At 36.7% G+C, this 15170-nt stretch overlaps 1 protein-coding gene across 5 annotated transcripts in view; it reads right to left on the bottom strand.

Annotated features, from left to right (window-relative positions):
* The window catches only part of Asph (aspartate beta-hydroxylase), a 204273-nt gene that overhangs the window by 61814 nt on the left and 127289 nt on the right, over nt 1-15170 (bottom strand). For all 5 annotated transcript variants that reach the window (XM_069990787.1, XM_069990784.1, XM_069990785.1 and 2 more), the window contains 2 exons: nt 10384-10469; nt 5593-5679 (listed from right to left, as the gene is read on the bottom strand). In XM_069990787.1, coding sequence (XP_069846888.1) covers nt 5593-5679; nt 10384-10469 — 173 coding nt within the window. The remainder of the gene's footprint in view (nt 1-5592; nt 5680-10383; nt 10470-15170) is intronic.

Below are 15170 nucleotides of genomic sequence, written 5' to 3' on the forward strand. Positions count from 1 at the left end.
CACTCAAACTCTGAGTTAAAGCCCCAGTAATAGCACCAACAAACAAACCAAAAACCAAAACAAACAACAGCAACAAAAAAAACCACCTTTCAATCTGAAAAGACAGAAAGAGGGTAGTTTGTACGATCTGTCCTTCTCCTTAGCCCGAGGATCCTTTCATTTAGTGAAGAATAAACATGACCTCGGAGTCAAAGCAGACACCCTGAAAACATTACAGGATGGAATAGGAGAACCCTAGGTTTCCTTGGCACAGGTCAAAATTTTCTTAATAGACACCCAGAAACACAACAAATCAAAGAAAGGTTGGACAAATGACATTGCATAAGCTGCAGAGCTTCTGCATAGCAAAGGACATAGCTAGCAAGATCTATAGAAAGCCCAAGATTGGGAGAAGATCTTCACTAGCCATACAACAGACAAGGGTCTCATAACTAAAATATACCTGGAACTCAAAAAATTAAATTCCCCAACAACAAATCCTCAAAGAAACAACTGCCCAATAAATAAGTGGGCTAAAGACTTAAACAGAAACTTCTCTGGAGAGGAAATAAGAATGGTCAAATAGACTCATGAAGAAATGCTCAACTTCTCTAGTCATAAAAGAAAAGCAAATCAAAACAACATTGAGATTCCACCTCACCCCAGTTAGAATGGCTATAATCAAGAACTCTAATAACAGATGCTGGAGGGGATGTGCCCAGAAGGGAACCCTACTGCATTGTTGGTGGGAGTGTAAACTTGTTCAACCACTTTGAAAAGTAGTAGGGAGGTTCCTGAAAAGACTCCACATAGAGCTCCCCTATGACCCAGCAATCCCACTTTTGGGCCTTTACCCAAATAATCACAAAGACCATACTAAAGCTACCAGCACAACTGTTTATTGAAGCATTATTTACCATAACTAAGATATGGAACCAACCCAGATGCCCCTCAGTAGATGAATGGATCAAGAAAATGTGATATATATATATATAGAATATATATATATATATAGAATATATATATATATATAGAATATATATATATAGAATTCATATATATATATATATATATATATATATATATGCCTCCATCAGAAAGAATAACATCACCCCATTTGTTAGGAAATGGAAAGACTTGGAAAAAACTATATTAAGTGAAGTAAGCCAGGCCCAAAGAAACATAGGTCCCATGGTTTCCCTTATTTGCAATAATTAGTATATGTCTGGGACAAGCAGAAAAGATCAAAAGCTATGTACATATGACCAGATAAGATGATGTTAAGCACAATTAACCCCAAGATAGGGACACAAGTGGTTTTTTCTTTCTTGCTACTGTGTCTAATATAATTAAAATGTACCATGTGATTTTTTGTTGTTGTTGCTTTGTATGTTCCTCCCCCATAGTATAACCCCTGTTTTCACTGTATTTGATGTCAGTCTAAGTTGGGGAGAAGAAGGGAAAAACAAAATGTTTAAATAAGGTTGACCCATTATAACAATGAGATATAGAAGACACTATGTTGAAAAACGAACTTTACAATTTAGGGGCAGGGGGAAAAGGGGCAGTATGGTTGTGGAGGTGGGAGGGAAGGAATGGTAGGGGAAAAACAAAGGAAGAGGCAACAATGCTTGATAGGAAATATACTCATTACCTTGCTCATGTAACTGTAACCCCTCTGTACATTTTTACAATAAAAAACTCATCTAAGAAAGAATAAACATTTTACAACTTCTAGAATTGTGAAAACAACAGCATTAAACTGACATATCATTCCTTAAAAAAATCTCTTGAATAAAGATGACACAGACTTGTTTGGATCAGAATTATAAAGACTATTTTCTTGTTTTTGTTTCTTTTTAAAACCAACATTGCACATGTGGGTAACACTGTATTGTAATTGCACATTTGTACAAGGTATTAATATTGTTGATAGATTAATTCACCAAAACTTCCCAGGAAAAGTGTTATTTTCTGTTTCAGAGGCATTAATGGCTTGTGAAAGATAACCAAGTGATTTAGTTTTACAATTTAAGATTTTTGTGCCCAATGTTAAGGGAGCTTGTTCAAAACAGATTTATTTTCACAGTGATCCAAAGAATAATATGCATACTGTGTTATACATGGCAATAAAAACTAATGTGTCTCTGATTTTATATTGCTGAAATTTTAAAACTTGTTGGGATTTCCAAGGTAAACTGTTTACTAGTAGAGAATAAAAACAATGTATTGCTCCTTATAAAATCTGTTTCATTTTTTTAGAAATGGAACCATAGTCCAGGCTGGCCTAGAACTTGCCTAACCCTCAGTTTGAGGGTTCAGACTCAAACTTAGAACCCTCTTGCCTCTATCTCATTAGTGCTGTGATTACAGGCATGTACCATGATGCCCAGAATGTAATTTATCTTCTGTTGAGTTTGTATTTTTAAATTGCTAAGAATTTACCATTTCTTTTACATTACTCTATTAAAATTTAATTTTCCATGCCCAACTTCTGCTTCATGCCACATTAGTGTTGATATCAATAACATCTGTAGTGTAATAGTTTAGAGATAAAAAATATTGCTTGAGGCTTTAAGCCTTAAGTTCCTCCTGTGAATTAAAGGTGTGAATGCAGTGATGAGTGTGCCTCAAAAGCACCACATTTATTTAGACTTTGTCCCACAATTAAATCACAGAGAACGAAAAAAAACTAAAAGCAACAAAACACTTTTGCCATCACGAAATTAACATTTGCACAAAGCACTTTCTGTATAATTATGTTTTCCTTCATTAAAAGACTTACTACTAGTGACAAAGCCCATCACTTATGTGAATAGGCATGAAATGTAGGTAGTCTTCTCTTTCTTAATAACAATACAGTTTTTCAATTTTAAAGGATTATTGGTCAAGTGAATTACAATCATCCTAGAGTTGCTGTGTAGTGTATCTGCTCTATGCTGAGGATAAGAAGAATTTGCACGTTTTTTTTTCACAAAGTTGATTTATTAAAATTTATCTAACAAAAATTAATTCCCTTTTATTGATATGTTTAAATATCTAATAAGCCTTGCAAAGTTAACAAAACTTAAAGTAAACTTTTTTCCCCCTTGCTACCAGGGCTTGAACTCAGGGCCTCTCGTTTGTTCAAGCTTGTTTGCTTGGCTGGTGCTTCACCACTTGAGCCACATCTCCAGCCACGCTTTTTGAATTACACCTCTTTCCCAATGTTTTGGTAGTTATTTGAAGATGGAGTTTCTCAGACAATTCTGCCCGAATCTGCCTGAATTCTGCCTGACTATTCTGGCTCTGAATCCCATTCTCTAGGACTCTGCTTCTTGAGTAGCTAGCATTACAGTGAGCCACCGGTGTTCAGTTAAAGCAAATTCTTTTTTAAATTTATTTTTCATTTTTAAATTGTTATTATAAAGGTGATGCACAAAGGGGTTACAGCTACATAAGTCAGATAAAGGCTAATTCTTGATTTCAACTACGAACCAAACCTATTTTATTTCTTAATCAGTAACAGGTATAATCTTTCCTTCAGTTAGTCAAATCAAACCAGGAGTTGCCCTCGAATCCTCTCTCTCAATATCTTTCCAATCTAACAATCCATCATGAAGTCTTGGTACCTCCAATACCATCTGCACACTTGCCCCAATACCATGGCCATGACCACAGTCCAAGCCACCAACATCTTTTGTATACATTATAATCTTCCTTCTATTCTGCTTTTGCTCCCAGAGTCTGTTCTTCACTTTGTAACCAAAGTAATCTATAAAGAACAATCAGATGGGAAGACCATTCATAAAATCTTCTAAAGGCCTTCTCAAGCACAAACAATGAAACCTGTGAGGTGCTGAACTCTGGCCCACGGGGCTTGCTCTGGGCCTGGCTGCTGTCCCTAAGCTTCTTCCCTAAGCCTAGACCTCTACCACTTGAGCCAAGCTCTACTTCCTGCTTTCTTGGTAGTTTAAAAGAATCTCACAGACTTTCCTTCTCAGGCTGACTTCAAACCATAATCCTCTGAACTCAGCCTACTGAGTAGCTAGGATCACAGTAGCTCTGGAGCCCAGCAACATGTCCTTTTTAATGTCTGGCTGTCTACACAAAATTGCTTCCTGGCACAACAGCCTTTGCTTACTGTTCCCTTTGCCTACACAGCAATTTCCACAACTCAGTTACATTTCATTCACATAGTTCCTCTATGGAGAGTGATTTTTTTACCTTATTATCTAAAATTTTACCCTTCCTTCCTTCCTTCCTTCCTTCCTTCCTTCCTTCCTTCCTTCCTTCCTTCCTTCCTTCCTTCCTTCCTTCCTTCCTTCCTTCCTTCCTAACTTCCTTCCTTCCTTCCATGCTCTCCTCCTTTCCCTTAGAATTATACTTTTTTGAAATAAGGTCTCACTATGAAACAGACTGACCTCAAATTTTTAATCCTCCTGTCCCAGCCTTCTAAGCTCTCGGATTACAAAATATATTACCACACCCAGAGTTGTCTTGTCATTTTCAATTACATCATCTATAACCAAAACAATGTAATGAGTATGGCCTTTATTCTATTACTTACTTTTCGGTAGAGCATGAATATGCTCTAAAACATTTTAATAGCATGTAGTATTATTTTAAATATGCATTTATTTATAAAACTTGAAAGGTGTTGCTAAAATGTCACTTCCTTGGTCAGCACTCTGTCACCCATTCACCAAGTCAACAATCTCTCACGTCCAAGAGCCTGCTTTAATCTTGTGCTCCATTCTATTTTGTTCTCAGCACTTATCACCAGCAAGTAGTCACACTTTTGTTACTTATGGTATTCATGTTATATTAGTTATTATTATATTATTGTCATGTTATTTATGTTATGTTATGTAATGCCTTCCCTTCGCAATGGAGATGCTATGAGGACAGAGGGATTTTAAATATATTGTGGATGGCTGATCTCCAGTGCCCACAGTGGCTTGATACATCTCACTAAAGTATCTTCCACCAGAACATGGTATCATTATATTATTATATCATGAGTATTTAAAAATTTCTGTTAAGAGTGATATTTGACATCTTAGGAAACCTCTGGCTGGGGAGGGGCTGGAGTTCATCACAGAGAGAGCAGGGAGCAAGCCTTTGGTCTCCGCTGTCAGAGGAGTAACATATGATACAAGACTCCTCTGCCCTATCATCTCAGAGCAGCTCTCAGCAAGTAGAAACCATGCATATAGACTGGCAGAATTACTCAAACTAGCAAATCTTGAATTGTTCAGCTGTCCTTCTTTGCCTTCCTATGGAAGTCCCAGTAAAGTAGCGGTCCTAAACTTTCTCCTTGTTCATAGCTTCTGCTTCTGACTACCCAAATGTATTCCCTTGTGGCTCTGTATGACATTTTGGGCCGCCTATCTGCACAGCAGTGGGATGAGAAACTTTTTCTTGTGCTCCTTTGGTGGCCACATCTAACTATCTCATAAAGGAATACAAAATGTTGATTCTTGTTTGGGTTTATACCTAAGAAAATGACTACGTGTAGAAATTAGAAGACGACCAAAGAGAATACAAATAGGAAAGAATGAACAATATCCAGACACAGAAAACATGGCCATCAGAAAAATGGTGTGAATGGAAGGGTTTGGTGATAGATACCTGTGCCTTTCCATATCTTGCTCTTGGACTGTGAGGGTATTTGCGTACGAGTTCTTCAAATGCAGTCACTGCTTCCTCGATTTTTCCCTGATAGGAAAGCACAATTACATAAACAATAAAAGGAAATGAATCTCATGTTATTTAGTTTGTTTTCCAAAAGTCACCAAGTTTGTTTCTGAATTTAAAGACAATTACTTATTTTTTTTACTAAAAGCTGCATTAGAGAACAAATATAAAACTAGAAATGAATATATTTCATAAATGTTTCTAAATTTTAAAAAGAAAAACGCCTGGCAATGATGCAAAATGATTCTTCTTAATTGCATTTTATGCTGGGCGCTGGTGGCTCACGCCTGTAATCCTTGCTATTCATGAGGCTGAGATCTGAGTATCAAGGTTCAAAGCCAGCCCAGGCAGGAAAGTCCGTGAAACTCTTATCTCCAATAAACACTCAGAAAACTGAAAGTGGTGCAGTAGCTCAAGTGGTAGAGCACTCGCCTTGAGCTGAAGAGCTGAGGGATAGCGCTCAGGCCCAGAGTTCAAGCCCCACGACCAACAAAAAAATAAAAAATAAAAATTAATTGCATTTTACCCTTGACATAGACATTTCCTATATGCTTTTTCAATGAAGATACTATGCTTTTATTGGAGGTGGGGAGGATACTGCTGACAGGAAAAGGTCTTGGTCCTTTGAGAGATGATAAGATATCTCAAAACAGGTTAGAAACATCTGTGTAAAGGAAGAGTTATAAACTCAAGAGAAAAGAGGGTCATTTGGCCATGGCACCTGGAACATCAGGGCTGATTTGACTCATTTGGCTTACTGAGATACAGAACTGCCTGTGTCAGGTGACCCCTCTTAAAGCTCATGTTGGCCCTTAAGAAGGTAATCCAAGTGTCTTTTAGAGATCTATTGTCACTGCTACATGAGAAGAAATGGAGCACTTGCAACATATCAATATTGTGGGAAGCTGGTTCCACCCATGTCCCACTCTACGATGGGGAATAAATGTCTCTTGGATCCCAGTGTTATAACTTAGATCACAAGTGTCTCCCAAAGACTCATGTATTGGGCTGGGAAGGTGGCTTAGTGGTAGAGTGCTTGGATGGCATGCATGAAGCCCTAGGTTCAGCACATAAGCAGAAAAAGCTGAAAGTAGTGCTGCGGCTCAAATGGTAGAGTGCAAGCCTTGAGGTGAAGAGCTGAGGGACAGCGCCCAGGCCCAGAGTTCAGGCCCCAGGACTAACCAAAAAAAAAACAAAAAAACAAAAAAAAACTCATGTTAAAGGTGTAGTATAAAAGATAGTACTGTTGATAGGCGTGACATCTTTAGAAGTTGGATTCTAGTGGAAGGCTGTCATGTCATGGGGGGTATGCCCATGAAAGGTAGATTGGAATGTTGGCCCCTTCCTCTGGGTCTGTGCTTCCTGGCTGCCATGAGATAAGCAGCTTCTCCACCATGCTCTCGCTTCTAAGATGAACTCATTGCTTCACCACAGGCTCCAAAGCAATGGAGCTAAGAACCATGGACTGAACAGTCTAGAATAAGGACCCAAAGGGAATCTTACTTCTTTTAAGTTTTGATTATCACAGGCATTGCTCACAGTGAGGGACAGTAGGGTAACACACAACAGATCAAGGACAATGGGAATCTGAATGAATTTCCTTTTTTTTTTGTTGTTGGTAGTGGGGCTTGGTCTCTGGGCCTGGGTGTTGTCCTTCAGCTCTTCAGCTCAAGGCAAGCACTGTACCATTTTAGCCACAGTGCTACTTCTGGTTTTCTGATGGTTTATTGGACATAAGAGTCTCATGGACTTTCCTGTCCAGGCTGACTTTGAACCGTGATCCTCACATCTCAGCCTCCTGAGTAGCTAGGATTATAGGCGTGAGCCACTGGTGCCTGGTGAATTTTCTTTCTTTAAGGTCTTAGTAGCTACTGAAACAATGTGCTATTTATTCATTAATTTACTTACCTACTTATTTTTATTATTATTTATTTATTTATTTAGCTTTTCTGGTGGTACTAGTGTTTGACTTCTGGGTCTTACATTGCTAGGCCATATCTCCCCCATTGCACTACTAAGTAATTCTTACATACATAAAAAAGTATTGCTCCTGATGAATTGCCACAAAGTTACCTGTTCCTCAATATAGTTTTTTTTTTGTCCTTGGCCCAAGACAGTTCATTGGAAAGATGTATGCCTGGGCTGTACTGTTTTGGAATGAGGCCAATGGGCAACTGCTAAATGATTTTACAACAGAGCCACACAGATATATGGTAGAATTTACTGTTGTGATGTTAGGATGATGTACATCAATCAGTGTACCCTTACATCAATCAGTGTACCCTTTGCAGGTTACCAAGACCTTACAGCAGAGTGTTTCTCTCTGGATTTGGTGTAGACAGCTATTCTGATAACACTACCCAATCTTCTAGTCTGCTTCTGCTTCTCTTGTTTTACTTGTCAGGAAGTACAGGTGACTTCATTATTAGCACAATTTAGATCCCCAAGTGTGACCTTCCATGTGATGACCTCATTCTGGCTCTGTTGCATTTTTCCTGCTCTCTTTTTTTTCCTTTTGAGTCTACGAAGTAAATAGAATACTTCAGTATATAAGTCAAATCATTTGGAGTGAACAGAAGAGCTCTATACAATAAATATATTTAAAAAAATTAGATGATCAAAATATGAACTGATTTATAAATCTATAGATAAAAAGTGACCCCAAGCTTTTGCATAGTATAGAATTTGAACTAAGATGTGAATGAAGCTGGTTTGGCTCTGTCTGGGACATGATTTCACAGTCTATTCCAGTATTCTAAGCTTCATCCTTTGAAAAGACTAGCTGTAAAAACAACCCTAAAATGACTTAATTATCCTGGTGGCTTAGTCAATAATACAAGTCCCAGTTGTTTCAGAAGCAAGAATTGCATATGTGGCTACTTCTTCCTTCTTTATTTACTCTCATAGGTTTGCAGTGCTCTTTGAGGAAAACATCATAATTTCTCCAAATGAGCAGGATTGGAGCATACTCCATAGATGGCCCCAGCCTTTTATGTCCCACTCTCTTAGGTGCCCCTAATGACTGAGACCTTCTTTTCCATTCATTATTGCTACATAAAAATCCTTTTCTAAAGCTGTTTATTTTTGTTTTATCCCAGAAGCCACCTGTGCAATCGGCAGCCTGCATTTTTCACACACGAAATCTAGTGCACACAAAATGGAAGATACAAAACGAAGTGAGAGAAGGAGATTGTTGCTTTTTTTCTATTACAAAGTTCAAATTCATAAAGTGTTGTCTTAATAAAATTAAACAAGATAGACTTTGAAATCGTTTTGTACAGTTAAATATAGAAGTATTACACGATGAATTTGCTATAACATTCTTTGAGTTACTACATTTTGATAAACTGGTAAACAGGCTTGACACTAGAATCTTATCTAATGCTCATTATAGAGGTTTTTTTGTGTATTGGTATTTTCAACAGAGAAGCGGTTAGACCATTATTGTCTCATTTTAGTTCTAAACCCACATGTTTTTATTATTGTCATTTGCTTTTATTCTCCTTCTCCCCCCTTTTTTGCAGTTAATGTCTACTTGATTAAAAAGCATATTGCAGAAAAGCTAATGAAAGTCTAAATTTAAGTGCACAGCAGACAAAAAAATTTCTATGAAAGATAAACCTGTGATTGATTAAAGGTATACTAACTATATTTTGGGACACAACAGCTGCATAAATAGGACAAATTTAGGGGAAAATGATTTTAATTATATCAATTGACCATTTTTAAAACCTTAACAACTAAAACAGAACAAATAATACTTCAAATTAAGTAAAAAAATAAAAGTCATGCAGAAAATTGAGAGTGCATGTTAACTCTAAGAGAGAAGAATGTTAAAGCTACTACCATTTCATCTAATAAAAACTATCCCAAGAGTGTTGGGCTTATTTCATTTTATTTCTCATTAAAGTGCTATAAAATTAAAAGCTTCCACTGATATGGTACTTGGCAGTGCTGATGCTTGTGTTTTTCTTTATATTGATTTTTTCTAAAAACAAAGAAGGTAGGAAGAATCTTATTCTCATTTTCAAATGAGGAAACTAAAGCTCAAAATGGCCAAGTGATTTGACCAAATACATACAACTGGAATGTGATAAGGTGTACCTCTAGCTATAAGCTATGGGCTGATGTGCTGGGTATCCAATTTTTTTTTTTTTGAGTTACTACTTAGTTTTACGTCATTAAAAACTTGGCATCATGGTACACAAACAATTACTTTGATAGATGGACATAAATAATGGGATGTTTGTTTTACATCAGAGTATTAATCTTGACCTCACAAAAAAAATCTTTAGGTGAGTTTTTAAATCACAACCAACTTAATTACATACCAACTTCACTGACTTTACTAATAAGCTCAATCTTAAAAAAAAATTCATGGCATACTCATACCAATAGCTACTAACAAGAATAGGCAAGTCAGTAAAGAAAAGTTTTGAAAGGGAATTGAAGAAACAAAAAAATTGTTTTCCTTTGGATAAGAAAGGGAGAAGTAAGAAAAGATATAAGAATTGTTTAAATGTTTCTTCCCAAATAGAAAAGGGGAGAAATTAAGGCTAACCATGGAATGTTCTATTAAGTATCAGATCATTTCAAAAACTGTTTCTTTTACATTCATCATCATCATCATCATCATCATCATCATCATACCAAACCAGAATACCTGCATATACTTAATGGAAAAACCATCAGACATTTCTATACAAAACAAAAACATCAACATACCCTTTTACGTAGTTTTTCTGCAGCATCTAGTGCAGGTTTAATAGTCTTATCAAATTTATTTAAAAGTTTAGGCTTCTTTTTTTTAGCTGAAAGAAAAAAAGAGGCTTATATTTTAATTTGTTTTTATCTAATGAATTTTATATTTTACTTTCATACTGACTTTAATCTCAAAGGCTCAGTTTGCTTTTCAGACTCTGGGACCTCAGGAAACTCTGGCAGAGAGGATTTGATTGATGGCATCATAGCATTTCCCAATGTGTCTTTTCTGTCATCAAATTCCAGTTAACATAAGGCTTATTTACAAGAAATAAAAAATTATTGAATTCTTAGAACACCCCCCCAAAGGTCAATAGTAAAATAATAGCATGCTTTTGAAGATGTGAGTAAAATAATAGCATGTGAATGATGTTATATGAGCACAAAAATAGATAAAGTACTAAAATCTCACAGTATCTAACATCAAGAATTTGTTCTGCCCCATTTTAACCTCTTTATATTCAATAGCTTCTATTGCTTGAAATTCAAGTTTTATCCTATCATGATGATTTTTATTTTGAAATGTATAAAAAAAACTCGGCATTTTCCCCAATGTTTAAAACAAAACAAAACAAAACCACAGGCACAATTTCTTCCTTCTTGTTGGGGGCAAAGAGCAAGGTCTAGTTGCAGAAACAAGACATATTTATTTTGGTTATGTAAAGACCCTGGCACTTGCTCAAGCTCTCTGTGCTTCAGTGTTCTGATAACAGATATCCTATGCTTCAACTGATTGCAATGTTGCTATTACTCTCTCAAAATGGGTATATAAGGCACTAAGAAATATTATTAATTTTGCAGAGTTTAGACTTTTCAAAATGTTTTAGTAAGAGTCTATTTTTTTATTTTATTTTTCAGTCACTGGCATTATACATGTTTTAGCCTTTTCCAAAAAAATGTACAAAGAAAAGAAGAAAATGGACTGGTTATATTTCAAATCCTAACTTTCATTTTCAGGCCCTGTTACATTATTAAGAACAAATAAAATGGAAAATTTGAAAAAAATTAAAAACAATGGAAGGCATGAGAAGAGCATTAGTAATGGATATTTAGATTATATAAAACATAAACCTGAGTTTTATTGGATAGATGCTCAAGAGTGGAATTGCTGGGTCATAGGGAAGCTCTATCTTTAGTCTTTTGATGAACTTCCATACTGCTTTACAGTGATTGAATAAGGATACATTCCTACCAACAGTGTTGTAGTGTTCCCTTTTGGCTACATCCCCTCCATCATTTGTGACTGTTGGTTTTCTTGATAATGGCCATTCTAACTGGGGTGAAATGGAATCTCAATGTAGTTTTGATTTGCATTTCTTTTATGGCCAGAGATGTTGAACATTTCTTCATTTTTCTATTGATCATTCTTACTTCTGAGCAATTTTTCTTGAGTTATTGCTTCTTTGAGGGTTTAACTAAGGCTATTAGCACAATCATGTTCATTGAAGCAGTGTTAACCATAGCCAAGATATGCCCTTCAGTGAACAAATGGATCAAGAAAAATGTGGTATACAAACACAATAGAATTCTACTTATTCATCAGAAAGAATAATATTGCACTATCCATAAAAATGGAAAATTCTATAATGAAAATTATATAAACGAAGTAAGCCAGACCCCTCAAAAACATAGGTTGCATGGTTTCTCTCATTTACAGTAACTAGAATGTGCTTATAAATCTACATGTAAACACACTGGAGGGTAAAAGAGAAAAAAATACACTGGGACATGATAAATTTATACAGGTCTCTAGGCATTTGTTGGAGTAAGACTAAAGTGGATCTTTTTAGGAGAGGATCACATAGGCAAAATAGCTATGTATATCTGATCATACAAAATAATATTTATTAAAATGAACTCCAGGAAATGGAAACTATATAAGTTTTTTTCTTTGTTGCTGTTTTTGTTTGCTTTCCTTTTTTTCTTGTATATTTTTCTGTCTTTGGGTGACTATAGGGGGACATGGATATTATGTGACAAAAGGTGAACAAATGTAGCAGTGATACTCACTAGACACTATGTTGAAAACAAACTATACAGCTTGTGGGGTGGGGATGGGACCGGAATGGGGAAAGAGGAAAGGAAGGGGGACACTGTTCAAGAGGAAATATACTCTTTATCTAATTTATGTAAGTGTAACCCCTCTGTACATCACCTTTACAATACATAAAAATTTTTAAAGCCAATAATGTTGACTTGTTTTTGTTTCCATTTGTTCATAAAAGATGGTTTTTTACTATGGTATAAGGAGGTCATTTTCAATAAAAGACACAGAATCTCACACACACACACACACACACACACACACACACACACACACACACACACACACACACACACACACACACACACACACACACACACACACACACACACACACACACACACCCCTCACCCCCCACACACCAAAATGAAGAACAACAATCTAACCAGTTTCCCTTCTGCCACCTATTCCCATGTACCACATCATTCCAAAGATGTTTCTACAACAAAATCTGTCCATGAGACTGTATTGCTTAAAACACACTCATAGATCCCCCCCAGAACACAACAAGCAAAAAGTTCATTCCTTAAAATGCCATCCAAGCATCCATGCTACTAATTAATTACCCAGGAGCACACAGACAAAGCCCTAGATGCAATCGTTAATTGTGTTATTGTTCATAACAGCCACGACATAGGAAAAAACCCCACAAAGTCCTCTTTTGGTTTAAATGGTATCGATGGCTGGCAGATTATTCAATCCCCCAGTCTTCCAAGCACCCTGCTCTTTAACCTCAATGAAACAGTGGTCATTCCTCAGTGGACTGAACTCCAGGAAGTTGTATTAGGGCTAATCCAGTGTTTCATTCATTCATTCAAATATATCTTAAAATGTCTCTGTCTTTCCACTATTGGGCTAGGTAATTCAGAGAAGGCAAGTCTTGTATAAAGTGTGCTCCCTTGAAGTAGCTTTCACCAATGGTCCCTTGGCCTCCATTTTCATCCAATGCTATATACTTTGAAGCCGGATTTCCTTTACTTAGCCTCTTAAGACAGCACCAATTTCACATTTCTTTGGCTTGTTGCTTTCCCACCTAGAAAATCTTTGCCTTTATTGTTAATTAAAAATATTTTATTTCAACATACAACATTTAATTTAAGTGCCATTCCCTCTGCCAAGTTATCTTGAAAACGTAACTCAAAAAGTAAGTAATTTCCCATGTTCATATCACATTTTATTTCTAGGAATATAAACTCTTCAAACTGTGCTGAAATTTACATTCACACCCTCATATTCACTTCTATTTCCCCCACCTCAGGCTCTTGTCAGTTGTTCATTTCTATGAGGAAGGAACTGTCTTCACCTCATAATTTACATCCTGCAGTTAGCATGGGGTCTGTTCTACAAGAATTCCCCAACAAATGCTTCTTTCTGAACATGTCAATGAACCATCACATTCTAGAAGGAGAGACAGCAATGCCAATTTGTAATTCAGGCATATCAGCTGCCTAAAAATAAATTAAAAATTACATGCAACCAAGGTAAATAAAGGAGAATAGCTTGCTTTAATAACACAAGGAAGGTGCAGTTTAAATTGTACCATGGACGACAAGGAGGAGGGATAGAGGAAAAAGGTAAGATACAAGTTTGGCTTGAGATAATCTGCGTGAAAGATCCTGTGCAGATCACTGATATTCACCTCACATGTCATAGTCCACTTCCATTTCTTCAATCTATTTAGTACAGAAGTAGCAGAATCATAATTTCTCAGCTTGCAAGTGCGTTCGGTTCATTTTAGTGAAACATTAAAATGTCACAAAGTAGCCTCTTTTCACGCTCTGAGTCACTGTCTAATTCCTTATCAAGTTCTGTATTTTTGAGACAAAGGTCTCACTCTTTCGCCCAGGCTGGCCTCAAACTCCTGAGCCCAAGACACCCTTCTACCTCAGCCTCCTGACTACCTTAGGTCTACAGGTATTTGTCACTATGTCAAGCAAAGTCTCTGTTGACTCTAAGCTGATGTTCACTGGGCTCTTGCCTTGCACAGCTGTGGCTGCATGTTTGCTGCCCACACTATAAAAAAGATGGAACCAGGACTGGAGCTTGGGGTTGTCCCTGGGAGACTCCACTCTTTTGCACTGTTTTGTATCTCTGGCAGCTGGCCCAGAAGTTAAGAAACTAGGGTGTTCCTTGGAGCTTTGAGTGTGGTGACAGAGTGGAATTAACTATTATCATAAGTATTATGTTGGGAAAAGGAAGTAGCTGAACTTTGTATTATTTGTCTGCAAGGATAAAGGTAGTTAAATAACCATAGTAATTTTCTTTCATTGTGTATCTCAAACACCCAGTGTTTATACATTACCCAGTCATACACTCACTGAGGAGAAAGATAGAGTGTGAACCTGGACACCAGTGTAAGTCTCAGTGCTGTTATATCTGGGTAACTTGCTTTAGTATCGCTGATCCTTTATGTCTCCATCCATGACACAGGACATGCGTGACCAATCTCAGAGAACAGTCCTGGGGCATAGAGCATCACTTTCCACAACATTCATCTACAGTACCTTATGCTACTTACTTTAAAATTCTGCCCGTTAACAAACCTTAAGTGAGGTAAGCCAAGCTCAAAGATACAGTGAATATATTCTCTCATATGTGGAAGCTAGATCTAAAGTATAACTGGAGATAATAACCTATAAAGGACTCTAGGCATTCAGATACAGACAAAAGGAGGATACCAGTAGGGGAGGAACCCAATGGTGTAACT

Source organism: Dipodomys merriami, unplaced genomic scaffold (genome assembly GCF_024711535.1).
Source record: "Dipodomys merriami isolate MVZ:Mamm:240054 unplaced genomic scaffold, mDipMer1.0.p SCAF_4, whole genome shotgun sequence".
Taxonomy (NCBI): Eukaryota; Metazoa; Chordata; class Mammalia; order Rodentia; family Heteromyidae; genus Dipodomys; species Dipodomys merriami.